The sequence below is a fragment of the Pseudorca crassidens genome, chromosome 11 (genome assembly GCF_039906515.1).
Source record: "Pseudorca crassidens isolate mPseCra1 chromosome 11, mPseCra1.hap1, whole genome shotgun sequence".
In the NCBI taxonomy this organism is placed as follows: domain Eukaryota; kingdom Metazoa; phylum Chordata; class Mammalia; order Artiodactyla; family Delphinidae; genus Pseudorca; species Pseudorca crassidens.
In genome coordinates this window covers 27298000-27317069 of record NC_090306.1, presented here as the reverse complement: position 1 = coordinate 27317069, position 19070 = coordinate 27298000, and the positions used below count along the sequence as shown (strand labels likewise).

The window sequence follows — 19070 nt, the reverse complement described above, 5'->3', positions numbered from 1 at the left end:
TCTTCCTAATATATCTCAGAATTCAAACCTGTCTTCAGCCAACGCCTTCCTATGCCTGTTTATTTCAATGGTCCCTCTCTTCTGTCTTTTTCCATCCTAATCTAGCCTACTCAAAATAAAGAAACATTTTTTAAACTATCCTTTTCATTAGCATCATTATTTTTTTTGAGTGTCTGTTCATGCCAGGCACTTTAGATGCATGATACCTACCTTGCGAGGCAGATGTTATTATCCCCATTTTACTTGTGATCAAACTGAAGTTAAAGGAGGTCATGTATTTTTGCCATGTGCTTGGGAAGTAGTACATGGAAGATATAGGATTTCAACTCTGGCTTTTCTGACTCAGGAACCTATGCCCTTTCCATTCTGCCAAGCTCCCAGTCTTTCATGTTACCAAAATCTTTGGATCCCTGTTGCCCAGAGAAGTCACCAAGCCAACTGCATCTAGCCTTAAACCTCCCCCAACAGGTCACCAAAATCCATATTTCTCAACATAAATTGCCCATTCTTATTTCTGAGTATTAATCATAGTACACACATAGAGCTTCATTCCTCTTTTCCCTGTAAAATCCAATCTCTTTAATCCTTCAAAGCCCAATGTAATGATTATTTCCCTCCAGGAGTGCTTCCCTTGGTTATTATAATAACTAGTTTTTGAGCCTTTAAACTGCCTCCTCTCCATATCTTGAGCTCACTATTTGTTCAGTTAGTCCTGAAATAAGATATGTAATGCAACTATTTGCATATCAATTTATCTTTCCAATGATTTTCATTTTAATTTTGGAGAGACAGTACGTGTAAAAACTTTATAACTGTGAATATGTTTGTGAGGCTGACTGTAGCCAGTCATCAGAAAATGATCTTTATCTCCCCAGCTCTATGTCTGTGGAACCAGGTTGAAGAAATCAAATATATAGTGCCTGACCTAACCTCAGTGTTAGCTTTTTTTCATGAGCCCTTTTTCCAAGTATGGATTCAGAAGATTGTCACTGTGAATGTTTCACCAATTACATTGGTGTGTATAAGAATGAAATAAAAGTCATCCTACTTGAAAGAAATTTTATGAAACATGATATTCTAGACTTTATAGTAGGCTTTCAAATAATTATTTGCCCAAAGGCACAAAAGTTGTTCAAAGTTAATATGGGAATTTCATTTTTATATCGAATTACAGTAAATGAGATTACCCATATAATAATTTTCAGAAACTCAAAGCATTTCTCATTTTAAGCCAAAATTATCACTTCAAACATTTTAAGGGTTTTGGACAAAAATAACTCTAAAAAATAGTGTACACTTCTCTACCTTCTTAAACAAAACATATAGGATAATTTTCCCTAGCTTGATGACTCAGTCATCATTTTGAACATCAATTACTCTTCAAGTCTGTAATAAAATATCATTTTTAAGTTACTGAGGAGTTATTAGTGTTAGTTACCCTTGATACAAAATGATTCTAGATTGCTATCCTTTTTAGAATACAGTATTTGCTTCTTTTTTATACGCTTTGTGTCTTTGTAGCTATCATTTATCTCTGCCTTTGCTAGACCTAGTGCTGTTAGTTTCCCCATCTTTACATTTCACATGTGTGTTTTGAACTGCTATAGACTGATATACCAAGTAAACATTCTTCTTAGAATTTTGTATAAAATAGTAGTAAATGGGTGTTGAATAAGAGAAGATGTAGTCTCCTTATATAAGAGAATTTTATTGCATAACTTTGTTATATTTATGCTGTATGTTCAGAGAACTTTCAATTTATTTCCTGGTTCTTTGCTGGGCATTAGAGGGTTCAGATTGTTCAAACTAAGACTTTCCTTATAAACTTCAGTGATCTGGGGCAGACAGAGGCAAATAAAACTCAACCTCATCCTTGGAGGTGGGCTATAAACACACAGACAGATTCAGTGGTGGGTACTGAAATCAGTGCACATTGTAGCTCAGAAAACTGTCACCAAAATCTGGAGTTCTGATGTTACTTTTGTGATAGGACCTTTTTAAAGGTCATACAGCCATTTACCTTCGTTAAATTCATTTCTCATAGTTTTCTCTTATATTTCTTCCAGATTTAAAAAGTTGAAGAATATTGGTATTTATCCTAGAGAGTATTTTGCCCTTTTCCATATGTAGGCAGTTTTAGTTCTTTCACATTCATACTTCCTGAAGGAAAAAAAAATTATTCTAATGAAGATTCAAATTTTTGTGCAGTTATTATGCATGCATATTATCCATTAATTTTCCCTACTCAGTTCATTCTAGTTTCCTTAAAACTCCTGACTGTATGGAATTTAAATATTTAAGTAGATTTCTTACTACTGCTGTAACAAAAAGCCAACTAGCTTGTCATACGAAGTTGCTCAGAGATGTCCTTTAATCATGCTCTTTGCTTTCAATTTATTTAGGCTAGTTCTTTGGTCACTCCCCAGTTTAACCTCTTTATATTTGCCAATACTCATTAATAGTCAAAATTATGTGGCAACTGAATTCATAGAAAGGATCTTTGAGAGATGAGACTAAAGATAGCAAACTTTCTTTGTTCCAGCCAGTAAACATGTGATACATCTAAAGAAACAGAAAAATTACTTCTACAGATGGTGTGATGTGTAAAAATAAAACCATATCAGTCAGACATGTGAAAATGTTGTATTTACTAATCCTTTTAGATGTCTCTGTTTGTGTACTTTTTTTCTGCTTATATGTAGTTCATTTCCTATTGACTTCTAAGTATTTCATCTCTGAGATCATGTCTCCTATTTCTTTCCTAGCTTCTCCATCACCATCCCCACCATGTTTCTTGGTGGGACTGGTATCTTGTTCTACATTTATAAAGGGATCCCTTAAATTTTACCAGCTTTCAACAAAGTATGATTGATAGTTCCAGGGAGGTGAAATGTCCAGTAAGGGAAAGAAGGATGGCTACCAGATAGAGAACTTCAGTCCATTGACTGAGCCTAAAGAAACACTTGGAAAAAGAGAAAGAGAAATAAAGAATCAGATAAAACTAAAATTCAGACTTCTTTTCTTAGCTCTTTATAGCCTACTCTCTTCCTCCTCAACTGAGATCTTCAAGGGCAGAATCATGCCATTTCTATTTTGGTATCTATAGCACCTACCAGTGCACTTAACAAATAATACTCAGTATTTACTTGGTGATGAAAAGAATGAGTACTAGAAGGAGGTTGTACTCTTCCTGTTTTTTCTCAGGCCTCTTCTCCTTTTGGATCTTTCTCGCTATTTTGGATCTGCAGCAATCAAACAGCCCAGAAGAGACCCATTTGGATATACTTTTGTTTTAAAATAATTATTTTCTTACTATTTTTTCTCAAAAAATAATGCTTTTTATTAGTTTTTCACTTGCCCAGTATTACTGAGCACCTGATATGTGTAAGGCCCTGCTCCATGTGATAGCAATGAACAAAACAGCATGCCTTATCATATGCCAGATACTATGTGCCTTGGACTTTATTTACATTATCTCAATTGAAAACCCCTGTGGAGACAGCATTTTCCTCAATCTGAAAATGAAGTTTCAGAGAGTCAAAGCTTAATTAAATTTCCTAGGATCTCACAGCCAAGAAGCAGAAAACAGGAATCAACTCAAGTTTAACTGACTCTAAAATTTATACTCTTAATTGCTGAGCTCTACTACTTCTAGACCATGAATAAAGAAATGGGAATTACATAAATCAGAAGCTAAACTGTAAGGATAAGTCCAATAAATGTTAATAGTTCTTCATGAAGAATTTTAAAAAACCAGTTTTATGGACCTGGATGCATAGAAACTTATTTCCACCCATATTAAATCTACCACAGTTTGTCTTACCAGGAATATATATATATTTTTTTTATCTGAAGGATGTCACTTTATTTTATTTATTTATTTTTTTAACATCTTTATTGGAGTATAATTGCTTTACAATGTTGTGTTAGTTTCTGCTGTATAACAAAGTGAATCAGCTATATGTATACATATATCCCCATATCTCCTCCCTCTTGTGTCTCCCTCCCACCCTCCCTATCCCACCCCTCTAGGTGGTCACAAAGCACTGAGCTGATCTCCCTGTGCTATGTGGCTGCTTCCCACTAGCTATCTATTTTACATTTGGTAGTGTATATATGTCCATGCCACTCTCTCACTTCGTTCCAGCTTACCCTTCCCCCTTCCTGTGTCCTCAAGTCCATTCTCTATGTCTGCATCTTTATTCCTGTCCTGCCCCTAGATTCTTCAGAACCATTTTTTTTAAGATTCCATATATATGTGTTAGCATATGGTATTTGTTTTTTTCTTTCTGACTTATTCACTCTGTTTGACAGACTTTAGGTCCATCCACCTCACTACAAATAACTCAGTTTTGTTTCTTCTTTTGGTTGAGTAATACTCCATTGTATATATGTGCCACATCTTCTTTATCCATTCATCTGTCAATGGACACTTAGGTTGCTTCCATGTCGTGGCTATTGTAAATAGAGCTGCAATGAACATTGTGGTACATGTGTCCTTTTGAATTATGGTTTTCTCAGGGTATATGCCCAGTAGTGCGATTGCTGGGTCGTATGGTAGTTCTATTTTTAGTTTTTTAAGGAACCTCCATACTGTTCTCCATAGTGGCTGTATCAATTTACATTCTCACCAACAGTGCGAGAGGGTATGCTTTTCTCCACACCCTCTCCAGCATTTATTGTTTCTAGATTTTTTGATAATGGCCATTCTGACTGGTGTGAGGTGATAACTCATTGTAGTTTTGATATGCATTTCTCTAATGATTAGTGATGTTGAGCATCCTTTCACGTGTTTGTTGGCAATCTGTATATCTTCTTTGGAGTAATGTCTGTTTAGGTCTTCTGCCCATTTTTGGATTGGGTTGCTTGTTTTTTTGATATTGAGCTGCATGAGCTGCTTGTATATTTGGGAGATTAATCCTTTGTCAGTTGCTTCATTTGCAAATATTTTCTCCCATTCTGAGGGTTGTCTTTTCATCTTCTTTATGTTTTCCTTTGCTGTGCAAAAGCTTTTAAGTTTCATTAAGTCCCATTTGTTTATTTTTGTTTTTATTTCCATTTCTCTAGGAGGTGGGTCAGAAAGGATCTTGCTGTGATTTATGTTATAGAGTGTTCTGCCTATGATTTCCTCTAAGTGTTTTATAGTGTCTGGCCTTACATTTAGGTCTTTAATCCATTTTGAGTTTATTTTTGTGTATAGTGTTAGGGAGTGTTCTAATTTCATTCTTCTACATGTATCTGTCCAGTTTTTGCAGCACCACTTATTGACGAGGCTGTCTTTTCTCCATTGTATATTCTTGCCTCCTTTATCAAAAATAAGGTGACCATATGTGCATGGGTTCATCTTGGGGCTTTCAATGCTGTTCATTGATCTATATTTCTGTTTTTGTGCTAGTACCATACTGTCTTGATTACTGTAGCTTTGTAGTATAGTCTGAAGTCCCAGAGCCCAGTTCCTCCAGCTCTTACCAGGAATAATTTGATTTAATTCCTTTAAACAGCTCTTTGAGAAGCATCCTAAATGTGCATTGTTCACACTCATTTTCATTTGTCCACCATCTATGCAGCCACTCACAGCAAATTTATCTATACTTGGGTACTGTGGACAGTTTTATTTTACAAATGAAACAAAGCAGGTCAGCTTTTATCCAGATTAATTAATAATCTTTTCATTTCTTCAAAAACTGCACTGAAGGCCAGCTATGTACCTTCATTAAGATGTGAAAATAAGATAAATAAGAGCCGTGCTCTCCTAGACCTTATATATTGGAATTGGGGAAACAAAAAATAAATGTAAAAGGTAATTTCTGTTGATGTGAAGTGCTATGAAAAAAATGTGAAGGATATGTGAATAAGGTGGGTATAGGATAGGAAGAGGGAAGGCCTCACTGAAGAGATGCTGTTTGAGCTGAGTCCTACATGGTGAGGAGGAGTCAGCCATGTAAAGATATGAGAGACAAAAAGAAAATGCAAAGGTCAAAAGCAGGAACAAATGTCATTTGATTGAATAACAGAAAAAAATCTCTTGTGCCTGCATAAGAGTGAGCTGAGGGAGAGACAAGAGATTAATAGAGTGATAGGTGGGTCCAGATCACATGGGGCCTCCTTATATGTATGACTTTGTAATGCATTATCTAAACAAACACATATTTAATAATGGAAATAGACATTCTTAATAATTATATCAGGGCAGTAGGTATAAATCTGGAATTTCTTATATTACCAGGTTTTATAATTACCCCATTTATATGCCTAGGTAAAGAATTTGAATTTTATTCCAATATAGTTGTGAGCCTTTAGATGGTTTTAAGCAGGAAAGTGAAATAATGTGATTTGCATTTCATAAGTGATCACTTTGCTTTTGAGATCAGTTTTAGAGACTACTGAAGTAATCCTGGCAAGAAGTGATATTGGTTTCAATGATAGTAATAGAGCTGAAAAGAAAGTCAGTAATTTCATATATGTTTTGTAGATAATGTAGACAAGACATGTGTTCAATGTGTTAAGGGTGAGAGAAAAAGAAGAATGCAAGTGACTGCTAGGTTTTTGCCTACAGTCTTTGGGTGAATTATGATATCATTTCCTGATTTTGGAAAGATGACAGAGGAATTGGTTTCAGAAGATGATTGGGAATGAATAGAATCAGCAGTTTGATTTTGACTGTGTTAAGTTTGAGTTTCCTGTTAGAAATACAAGTGGATATATCAAATGAGCAACTGGGATATACTCTTTTTTCTTACTCTGTCTATTACAGCTTTTTTGCAATGCAATCTGTAGCCTCAATAAAACAATTTAAAATGGCATTCAAATATTCCACTAAAGCGATTTTTCACTCTATTATATTTTGTTTTCAATATCTGGTATTTGAAGTTGCTAACATTACCAATTGCCTTTCTAGGAAAGTATAGACCTGGGTGAAATCATGTTTTCCCTTTGTTATTTGCCAACTGCTGGACGTATGACATTGACAGTCATCAAGTGCAGAAATCTGAAAGCTATGGATATCACCGGCTCATCAGGTATGCACACAATTGGCTAGTGGGTTCATTCCCAAATAAAATATTCCACATAGACAAAGTTATATATGGCTCTTGAATTACTGAGTTCATTTGTCTGTTGTGGGACACTATAAAAGTAGAAAAAGACATTACCAAATAAAGTGCTCCAAACACCTCTTTAGTTTACATTATCATTAGGAAATTTTTAAAAAGTATTATCAAATAGATAGACTTTGAACTTGGGTTTTTATTTTTATTTATTTCTCTACTGATTTAGTTCTTTCTCAAACATGCATTATTTACTATACACTTCCCTGCTTCCAACTAGTCAGTTGCTTGTAAAGGAATATCCTTGGACTTTAAGCCATTCAATTTAAACTTGTGTTACTCTACAAGTAAGAGTCCTAGGAAGACATATTTAGACTGAATTTATCTCCGTCACCTGATCTGCAAAGAAATAACAACATTCCAAGACCATCATTTGCATTTGCTCTCTTACCACCTTTCTAACTAAAAATTTGGACAACAACAGGGACTGAAAGAAATAATAAAGTAAATAAATACTCCTTAAAATTTCTTAAAGATATTCTTGAAGAAATTTCTCTTGTGCTAACTTTGTTAAAGAGGTAAAATCACATCATTCTCTTTAATCCCTTCATTTAGATCACCACAATTCTGAAGGGTTATTTGTAAGTTAATAGGTGAACTCTGGCACAGCTCTGTGGAAGAAAAAATGATAAAGACAGAGTAGGGAGTTCAGTAGCATTTGTTGAATTAAACAAATAAGAAATAGTAATGGAGATATAGTAAAAGATGACATGGGGAGTAGAATCTATAACTTTTTGGTTCTTCAGACAAAGAAATAAACTAAATTTGCATCACAAAAAGTATGAGGAAACTCTCAGTTCTAATGTAGAGAGAACTCCAGGATATACTAAGTGAATAAAAAATGAGGTACAAGAGGGCTTCCCTGGTGGTGCAGTGGTTGAGAGTCTGCCTGCCGATGCAGGGCACACGGGTTCGTGCCCCGGTCCGGGAAGATCCCACATGCCGCGGAGCGGCTGGGCCCGTGAGCTATGACCACTGAGCCTGCGCGTCCAGAGCCTGTGCTCCGCAACAGGAGAGGCCACAACAGTGAAAGCCCCGTGTACCACAAAAAAAAAAAAAAAAAAAAAGAGGTACAGCATAAATATGGATATCATGCTCCCTCCTATGTAAGAATGAGGAATCTTAGAATATATATCATGTTGCTAATATTTGCATGAAGAAATACTTGAGTGATACACAAAAACTGAATGATGGAGAGGTATGGGGACAGATGGGAGGGAGACTTCTCACTGCACATCTTCCTCTATCTCATTTTTGAACTATGTCATGAATTTCCTATTCATTTTTTAAAATTTGCAATGCATAGTTGAAATATAAAGATAGAAAAAAAGCAAATAAATTCCACAATCATTTTGGTGAAAAGGTCATAGGTAAGTAAATGCTGACAAACTTAAACAGCACACTGCAAATTATTGTTTATTTTACTCTTTCTACCATGTATCAAAAGAGAACCAAATTTCAAGACAAGCAAACAACATCAAAGTTGTAATTAAGTGCAAGACTACTTTTTATTTATATGAAGCTTCTCATCAGGGGAGTGCATGTTTTGAGAACATCACCTCATTAATTCTCACAACAGCCTTGTGAATCAACTAAGGAGCCAGTAAATTGTCCTTGTCACTAGTAGAGAAATGTCATCAGAGACATGATGGGGGTAGCAAACAATAAACTAGGACTCGTTCTCATTGTTAATGAGAGGCCTAGGCCTGGAAGCTCATACATAGAATTATATCACAAAAATAAGCTTCTTCCTTAGAACATATTTCCTATTATTAAAACATTGAAAAGTAAATAGGAGTCTGTTTCTGCTTTATAAATAAGTTAATTTGTATCATTTTTTTTAGATTCCACGTATAAGCGATATCATGTGATACTTCTCTTTCTCTGTCTGATTTACTTCACTTCTTAGTATGATAATCTCTAGGTCAATCTATGTTGATGCAAATGACATTATTTCATTCTTTTTTTGAGTATTATTCCACTGTATATATGTACTACATCTTCTTTATCCATTCCTCTGTCGATGGACGTTTAGGTTGCTTCCATGTCTTGGCTATTGTAAATAGTGCTGTAATGAACACTGGGGTGCATGTATACTTTTGGACCATGTTTTTCTTTGGATATATGCCCAGGAGTGGGATTGGAGGATCAGGTGATAGCTCTATTTTTAGTTTTTATGGAACCTCCATACTGTTCTCCATAGTGGCTGTACCAATTTACATTCCCACCAACAGTGTAGGAGGGTTCCCTTCTCTCCATACCCTCTCCAGCATTTATTGTTTGTGGACTTTTTGATGTTAGCCATTCTGATTGGTGTGAGGTGATATCTCATTGTAGTTTTGATTTGCATTTCTCTAATAATTAGTGATGTTGAACATCTTTTCATGTGCCTTTTGTCCATCTGTATGTCTTCTTTGGAGAAAAGTCTATTTAGCTCTTCTGCCCATTTTTTGATCAGGCAGTTTGTTTTGATGATATTAAGCTTCACAAGCTATTTGTAAATTTTGGAGACTAATCCCTTGTCGGTCACATCATTTGCATATATTTTCTCCCATTCTGTGGGTTGTATTTTCATTTTCATTTTATTTATCATTTCCTTTGCTATGCAAAATCTTTTGAATTTAATTAGGTCCCATTTGTTTATTTTTGTTTTTATTTCCATTACTCTGGGAGATGCATCAAAAATGATATTGCTGTGATATGTCAGAGAACCTATGTTTTCCTCTAAGAGTTTTATAGTTTCCAGTCTCACATTTAGGTCTTTAATCGATTTTGAATTTATTTCTGTGTACGGTGCTAAAGAATGTTCTAATTTCATTTTTTCACATGTAGCTATCCAATTTTCCCAGCACCATTTATTGAAGATACTGTCTTTCCTCCATTGTATAGTCTTGCCTCTTTTGTCGTAGATCAGTTGACCATAGGTGCATGGGTTTATTTCTGGGCTTTCTATGCTGTTCCATTGATCTATATTTCTATTTAAACAGACTCACAGACTTAGAGAATGAACTTATGGTTACCAGAGGGGAAGGGTTGGGGGGACAGATAGTTAGGGATTTGGGGGTTGACATGTACACACTGCTATATTTAAAATGGATAACCAACAAGGACCTACTGTATAGCACAGAGAACTCTGCTCAATATTATGGGACACCTAAATGGGAAAAGAATTTGTAAGAGAGTAGATACAGGTATACGTATAACTGAATCACTTTGCTGTACACCTGAAACTAACACAACATTGTTAATCAACTGTACTCCAATATAAAATTAAAAGTTAAAATAAATAAATAAATAGGAAACAGCCATTGAACATTTCCCTTTTACCTTGTTTTCCTCTATATACCCTATTTCCAGCCATAAAATGTGTTTTTTCCCCTTGATACAAATGCTTATGAAATATACAGAGACATTTTTCTAGAGCCTAAAAATCACCATTTCATTCATTTGCTCAAATAAATTAATGTTGCCATGTTTTTGGCTTATTCTAATGAAATAAGTTTTGTTACTTTGTTACATTGATGGAAAGAGAGAAAAGATGGTTGTGGTGCTACAGTTGGAGGGTAACTATAATGAAAAAAAAATGAAGGTAGAGCAGACACTGATTGTTTTGACCACCTAGCATACTCACCCCAATGCCAATACCCTCTCCCAAAACCATGCCTCCTTTTTATAAAAAGATACAAAAAGTAAGACTTTTTAAAGAAACTTTTGATAAATATTGTATAATTTTCTATAATACTGTAACAGTTTTTCTACTTAAGGTGGCAGGGGTAAGAAAGTAGAGATCAGTCAGCTAGGGCAGAACTTGTTAACAATTATTTGACCTCTTTGGCCCATAAAAATATAGCCTGACTAAAATTTTATCTTTCCAGTTGACATTATACAGACAATTCATATGAGGAAACTTCCCTGAGAACATCTGTAAACCAAATATCACCTTTTCATTGTATACTGTTGAGCATTTAATAAATGATTTGTAGTGATCATTTCTTCAATCCAAACTCTTTATCAAGCACTATGACTAAAAAGGTACTAAGATTAGTACTTTTTCCAACAATTCAAGACAATTCCCACATAGTTTTTGCTAATTTCAATTCACTGTGATTATATATACTTATCTAGATACAATGTTGCTCTTTCATAAATTTTAGCCTTCTTATTCTAAATCATTTTGAAGGAAATTAAATTTAATACAATTATTTTTACTTGTTAGGATTACATTCCCTAGAAATCACTTGGGACAAAACATGTCCTCAAATAGCTGTGACTAAAAGACACATTATAGTTTAGACTGGCTCTTGATAAACTAGTGAGTTTTCTCTGTTGTATTAAACACAGTGATCAAGTTAATTCTTTTCTAGTCCATTCAGTAAGAAGTCCTAGAGAGTCTATTACCCCCAATTATGCCATTTGAATTTAAAACCGGTAACACTAAAGGGCTTAATATACTACTTTTCTTATTTAGTAACAATTAACCACAGTTTTATTTATGCTTTGTACTATTACTTTCATTTTAATAAAATTGCCTTCCCGTGATAGATCCTTATGTCAAAGTGTCTCTGATGTGTGAGGGTCGAAGATTAAAAAAGAGGAAAACGACTACAAAGAAAAACACTCTAAACCCTGTGTACAATGAGGCCATTATTTTTGATATCCCTCCGGAGAATGTGGACCAGGTCAGCCTCTCCATTGCAGTCATGGATTATGACAGGTACGTTCATCCCTCTACTCACTGAATAACAGCTACATTTAGTCATATGCAGACCAAATTCAGCTTTTCAGGTTATTTACTGCTACAAGAATTTTAATTTAAACTGGAATGGATAAAAATTATTCATTCAAAATTAATTTTATTCTATGTTATTATTTATCCTTATCTTTTCCAAAAGACATCATTCTTAAGTTGAAGGACAGGATACCTGCAGATGGTGAAAGAATGGGGTACATTATAGGAAGCACTTTTGTGAAGTCTTTTTACAGTAACAACATAAATTACAATCAATGTATTTTGCTTTCCCAGCTGGGCTGGAATATGAATATCATGATACTGAGCTCTATCATTAACTAGCACTGTGAAAGGGCAAGTTATCTCTTAGAAATTCACTTTTCCATTTGTAAAACATCAGTGTAATGTGCAGCTGTGAGCAGTGAGTATTAACAGTGGAAGGTGAATAGTGTCCATAGCGTTATGCCTTGAGGCTTTCACACCAGTCTTAAATCATTGCTTTGTGGATAGTTCTTCCAGTTCACACACTTTGATTACTTCTCCTTTCACAAAATAAATGGCAAACTCCCGAGTGAAGCTCTGAAGCTTCTTCCTGCTGCAGCACCCACTCCTTCCTTTTCTGAAATGTTGCCCTGTATCAACATTTCAGATACAGGTATCTCATGTATGCGAGATATCTCATTTGCACGAGATACCTGTGTATCTCATGTCACCCATGCTTTACAGCCCTGCTCAAGGCACCACTTCTGTGTCTCTCTTGGCTAACCAATCTCTTCTCCCTCTGAACTTTTGTCCCACTAAAGGTTTATATGTCTTATTTGATCCTTGCTATATACTTCTTTTTATTGTTTTGCTTTTTATATTTATAAGACTTTCAGAAAGGAATCCTGTATGTTTAACCTACAAAATTATCAGCACATAGGCAATGTCTTATTTTGTTCTAATGATAACACAAGTGGGACAGAGTACACATACACAAATATTCAAAGAGTGTCTATTTTATATCATTATGCAAATGGCAGTAACCAAGACCCTATAACATAGAGACATTAAAAATGGTATCCTCTGGATGAGAGCTAGAAAAATGAAGCACTGAAAAATACAATGATTTATACCATCTATTTGAAATTAGTTTATATCACAGTTTATAAAACAAGTTGACACAATTTAAAGAGAGAGAAATCTTGAATTAGTTAAAATGGCAAACTTTAAAAATGTTGTAATGTTTTCATCAGAAGCCCTTATTCTGCTTTACCAAAAAATTACTCCTATTGATTTCTCACAGCATAGATTGCAGATAAATACAACTGAGGATTCGTCACCCAAATAATTTTAGGGAAATGGACCCTGACAATATATAAAATAGAAAGATTAAAAGTTATTTCTAAAATATGCTTTTTTGGGAAACTTCATATTAAAAGAAAAGATACTAAGCCTATATATCTATTAATACATCAGTGACAGGAAGAAAGTAATGTAATGTCCTAAAATCATCTCAAAACTTTCCTTATAGATAGATGTATGTCAAAATAATCCTCAAGAAAATGCCTTTAAATTCCATTCCATTCTTGAAAAGCAGCTTACCATATGTATGCTTGAGTCAACTGTCTTGATTCAAGTCCTGCCTCTGTCTCTTACTAAGTGTACAAAGACAGGCAGGTCCCTTAACTTCTGGGTGTTTAATTTCTTTGTCTATAAAATGAGATGATGATAATGATATTCATGGTCATGGTGTGAGGATTAAGTGAGTCAGTACATTTAAATTACTTAGAACAGTGTCTGGCACATAACAAGCTCTTTAAAAATATTAATATCATTATTATTTTGATTTGTTGCTATGAAAACAAGGTATGAATAGAAAATAAGAATGTTGTTCAGTATGCTCTGGTACTATGCAATAATAAGTCAAATGCCATGGTTCAAAATGTAGCCCTGCCCTATTTAATTGTAATACAAGCAGTAATGTTCACTGACATATCATTTAGAATCAATTAATTATGGTCATTTATACAAGAAAGTGGGTATTGAGCTCTTGGTAAGAAATGTAGGCATCATTATAAAACATTAAACCTTTTGGAAAGAAGGCGATTAGAATTACATCACTTAAAGTTAATGGGTCTGCTACCAAGAAAGAAACTCATCATGTAGGTAAGGACCAGCTGGCATTTCTCATTCACACTATTCTTATTATTGTGAAATGTTCTCAATTTACAGAGCACTAAAATGGTTTGTGTGTGATCCTTTTACAGATTCATTTTTGAATGCTGATCCTGTTTAGTAAATTTTAGCCTACTTAAGACTTTTCATTTGATCTGAAGTAGTTTAATATGTAAAATTATCTAGAACTTACCACAAAATCTACTCTTTTAATCATAAGTTTAAAATTCGGTTTAAGGTGTGTGAAACTTATCTTTGAATGTTGGAATGAAAGCAAAATATTCTCCAAATCATAGGGTAGGACACAATGAAGTCATAGGAGTATGTAGAACAGGACTGGACGCTGAGGGTCTTGGGCGAGACCACTGGAATGAAATGCTGGCCTATCACCGAAAACCAATAACACATTGGCACCCCTTGCTGGAGGTAAGCTCTGGGACTCTCTCACATCTACTCTCTTCTTTATCTCTTGCTTAAATATTATTTATCTGCTAACACTTCACTAATGTTTTATATATTCACCTATTTTTTAAAATATTGTTCTTGCTTTTGTCCCACAGACTCTATCATCCAGTATGAAAAGTTCTGTGTGCCTTGTTGGTTTTTAAAAACCACTAAACTTTCTGAGTTTGATATTCCTTTACAGTAAGCCCATAAAAACTGCAAGCCTATTATTTTCTTTGCATTGTCTGAAAACTTATATCAGTGAGTGGTGGAGCAATCAAGTAAATTCATTACTAACTGGAAACTGAATTTTCCTGCTTCTCTTTTGTGAAAACAGCTACCTCACCTAAACTTCTCCAGAATCCCTAAATAGGGGTACTATCACCTAATACAGCTCATCTATGTAAGGGGACAGATATACATCCACTGACTCTGGTCAGGAAGTAAAAGGGCTCACAGATTTTTAAAAATATTTTTTGTCTGAGTTGAAAGCCTGGCTCTGCTGTGTGACTACATATTACACTCTGTAATAGCAGTAAACTCATAGAGTAAAACTAAATAAAATGCTGAATGTTAAGTGCTTAGTACAGAGTATGGCACAGTGTTTGCTCTAATTATAACTAATATTAATAGTTATATTAACCAGAAGAAGTATCAATACCAGTTTCTATCAGGATTTTTAGCCATGAAGGCAGTTGTCAGAGACTATGGGAGTCTCTTGAAGAGTCTCAAAATAAATAAATAGAGAAGAGTCTCAAAATAAATCATTTATATGACCTGATTAACTGAGAGGTAATGCAGGTTGATAAAAGGTTGTATGGTAGAGGGTGGAATTCATGCAATTTAATAAAAAGTTATGATAGCCACAGAGTAAGTGAAGGATACATTGCCATCTCTCCCATGGATAAGATTCTGCTTCTTGTTCTGTCACTAAGCACAGGGTTGAATAGGAGAGACAGAGCAGTGTAATTAAATGTCAGTGAGCCCTGGTTCTAAGCTCAGCTTAGTCACAAAAATGTGACCTTGGCTGTGTTACTCAATACTCTATAGGGAAAATTCGATGAACACTGTATAAACAGCACATGCTCAGACAACAGAGGTGAACTGTCACCATAGATAAGATATCTGCTTTATTATATTAATGTTCCAAATCTTTACCTCACTTCATCATTTAATGTAAATCATAAAAGACAGACAGACATGCAAATGCACATTCACACAGCACTTTCCCCTAAGTAATAGCTCAACGAGTCCTGAGAAGGTTGTTTCATTTCAACAATGTGTATTGTCTAAAGTATAGTCTACTGCTTTACTATCCATTTCCTGATTCTCATCTTTGTTTTCATGTAAAGTTTGAAAAGTGAATATTAAATCTAAGAATCTAGACATGAGAGTAAATTTTTCTGGGCAGAGAACCACACTGAAGGGAGACATGGATTCTAACCCTTGCTCCTCTGGCTGTCTAATCCTAGGCAGACCACGTACTCTGTCTGCAGCTACATTCTCCCATATTTAATGAAAATAGAAAGGCCCACCCCTACAGAGTTCATAGGAATGATGTAGGGAGAAGTGAGATAATGTGGCCAACAACTTTTAACTAATGAAAGGACAGATGTTGTATGACCCAAGGCATATTATACTTATGACTGTTTAATAAGAAGTTATACATTTATATGATGAAGAGGAGCTATGAAATAGGCATGTGTTTGTGTCTGAGAACTTGTGAATATTTTTCAGTCATCGTAGAATATATAGGAAGAATAAGCTACAATATGGGCCTCAGAAGAATATCCCAGATATATTTCTCTAGCAGCTGACTATCAGAGGACAAGTGGGCCAAAAAGATTATGTAAATATACTTTCTCTAGCAAATAGCTTCTTTTTTTCCAACTCCTGTACCTACATTCACTGATCAAACAGAACATAGGGACTGGAGACCTAACAACTGGCTGGATTTTGCATTGTGGGAAAGTGTACATGTGGTACATGTGTAATTATGTTTTGTTGCCACAGCAGGGATTAAAATGAGAAGGGAAAAATTATTCAAGAGCTGAGTAAGTTGGTAAGAGGAGACTAAAGCATCACTTGGAAAATCTGGCTACTTGTACCTAGATACAAAAGTTTATTCTATTGTAATTAAACTTTTAAAATACACATAATATTTAAAGACCATGAGAAATTATTCTTTATCACTCGTGGCTCCCATTCTCCCAGTCCCTCTCATCTCATTAATTGCTCCTATTAAAAATCACCTCCTGCCTTAGAGCAAATGGAATGCAGTCTCTTGTGTCTTGAACCTTCTTGTTCTTACCCAGCAATTGCCCCCGACTGTAGTAAACCATTAGTTATTTTACAATAAGAACTAAAAGCCTGTGATAGAATGTGAAATGAATCTGCAGTTGCTCTGCATGCCATCTATGTACCATGCGCTACCTACATCTCTGTTAGATGTTTGTGTCCCCTCATGATACCTGAGAAGGTGAGTTTTGAAAGGCATGGGTAGTTATGTATGTCTTCTCTTCAGAGGCTTGCATATCAGGGGTGAATATTCACTATTAAAAGGTAACAACAATTACCCACTTTATTATTTTTTACACTAGATCATATATTATGAAATTATTATCTTTCAGTTACCTGGCCGGGCAACCAGTTTTGATAGTCAAGGATCCTGTCCATCTCCGAAAGCACCTTCCACACCATAATGCTTTCAAAATAAGACCATTATAATAAGGACCCAGGACCGCGTACTCATCAGATCAAAAAAAAAAAGTGGAAGATTTGATCTCATTTAAAATATATCCTGATAATGAACAAATGATGTGCAATTTTTATTTACCTTTTTTGTCTGTTTATTAACTTTGGACATCTTGATGTATTTTACTTGAATACAAATGGTCCTTACATAAGGCTTTTTATTCTTTGTGTCATATGCCAATTAGCACAAAGAATGTTTTCACTGAGTTGTGAATTCTTTGCATAAACAAAGAATACATTTTTTGAAAATAATCCATACTTATCTAAAATTAAATAGTTAATGCTGCTATTGTATAAAGAAACACATGTCACATATGTATGGTTTTGACTTTATTAAAACTATGTTCATTTCTAGCTGTGCACATGTTTCTATATACACTTTAAGGGAAATTCTGAACTTTACTCACAGCATTAAATCCTTGAATAATCAAATTAATATTACTTATCTGATAATATATTCTTTCATTCTCAACAAAATCTTTTCTTGGTGAAGTTTGGCTCTGCTAAACTCAAAACTTTTTCTTTCAAGCTTGTTCTTTAATATATAGAGAAACAAAACTATAATTTGAAGAACCTCTTTGAGTATAAACTAAGAAGTAATATTTAGTAGCTGGAAAATGGAGATTGAGCTATTTGGGCTACTATTTTCTATTGTCTTAAAGTTACATTAGTTCAAACATCTGTAGCACTATTTAACTCATATTTTAAAAATTCTATTACTCTTAATCTCAAATGTAGCATTAGTATTTCTAAGTGAATAGAATCAGAACTCATGAGTCTTCATAAGGTTCTCAAGTACTGTGACATGTTTATTTTGTGACATAAAGCTATCACATAGATCCTGTATTTCTGATAGGCATACTGACACCAAAGGTACAATAAATGTCTGTGCTCATTGTCGTTTGGATTGTACAGAGTAATGGGGACTTTTAAACTCAAACAGAAGTAATTTTTAGAAGTGGGTATTTTCTTAAAGAAAAAAATGACATTTTTCAGCAAATTATAAAACTATACCATAAATAATACAACTTGAACATTTAATATAAATAAATAATTCTTAAGGCCCAGACCCACAGTCTTTTGTGAAAGGCATTTGCCTTCATAAGGATCAAGGATCAGGTCACTAGTCGTAAAAACTATGCAAATGTTTTTACATGACAGAACTTTCCTTTAAATCATGTCAACTTTTTATTGTCTTGTTTCTGGGCCCTATTGGAATATATCTATATTGAATGACCCCCAACCTTACTTTTGAGATGTGTACCATGGATAGTGCATATTTCAAGCTTATCCCAAGAGAGAAGGTTAAACCCCACCCCCCAAAAAAAACTAAAAAGCAAGAAAATCTGCAGGTAGGCTATAAAAACATATTCATCAGAATGAGAAAATTTTATCAGTAATTACAAAGTTTTGATTTTAGTAAAATCCTTTATTTTTAAATATTAAAAAATACAAAGTTTCAAAAATCTTGAAATTTTGTATGTTGGCATCTCTCATATGATGGTATTACTATTAATTAAGATGTAACTATTTTACACATTAACATTTTAAAGTCAAACGCAGTTCCCTAAAATTTTTCAAAAATGCTTGTGCCATCTTAATGAAAACAAGTATTCCTGGTTAACATTTTCTAATTTAAAATAACTAAAGAAACCTGTTGGAAATACCTGGTTACCTTATCAAGCCTAAAAGAACCACTTGCTATAGACAGAATGAGGATGACACTTCCATTTTGTAAGTCTTTGTTTTACTGGAAAATAAAATTGTCAAATGGGAAGATTCAATGAAATAACATATTTGGAGACAATTGTTTATAGGTATTGCTGCAACTTACAATTAATTCGCAACTCTATTTCCTTAGTATAATAATTATTTTTACC

General features: G+C 34.3%; 1 protein-coding gene across 1 annotated transcript in view; it reads left to right on the top strand.

The window, feature by feature from the left end:
- SYT10 (synaptotagmin 10) overlaps positions 1–17138 on the top strand; it is a 76508-nt gene extending 59370 nt beyond the window's left edge. Inside the window, exons 4-7 of the mRNA XM_067698643.1 lie at positions 6899–7019; positions 11649–11820; positions 14289–14418; positions 17067–17138. Coding sequence (XP_067554744.1) covers positions 6899–7019; positions 11649–11820; positions 14289–14418; positions 17067–17138 — 495 coding nt within the window. The remainder of the gene's footprint in view (positions 1–6898; positions 7020–11648; positions 11821–14288; positions 14419–17066) is intronic.
- The last annotated feature ends 1932 nt before the right edge of the window (positions 17139–19070 follow it).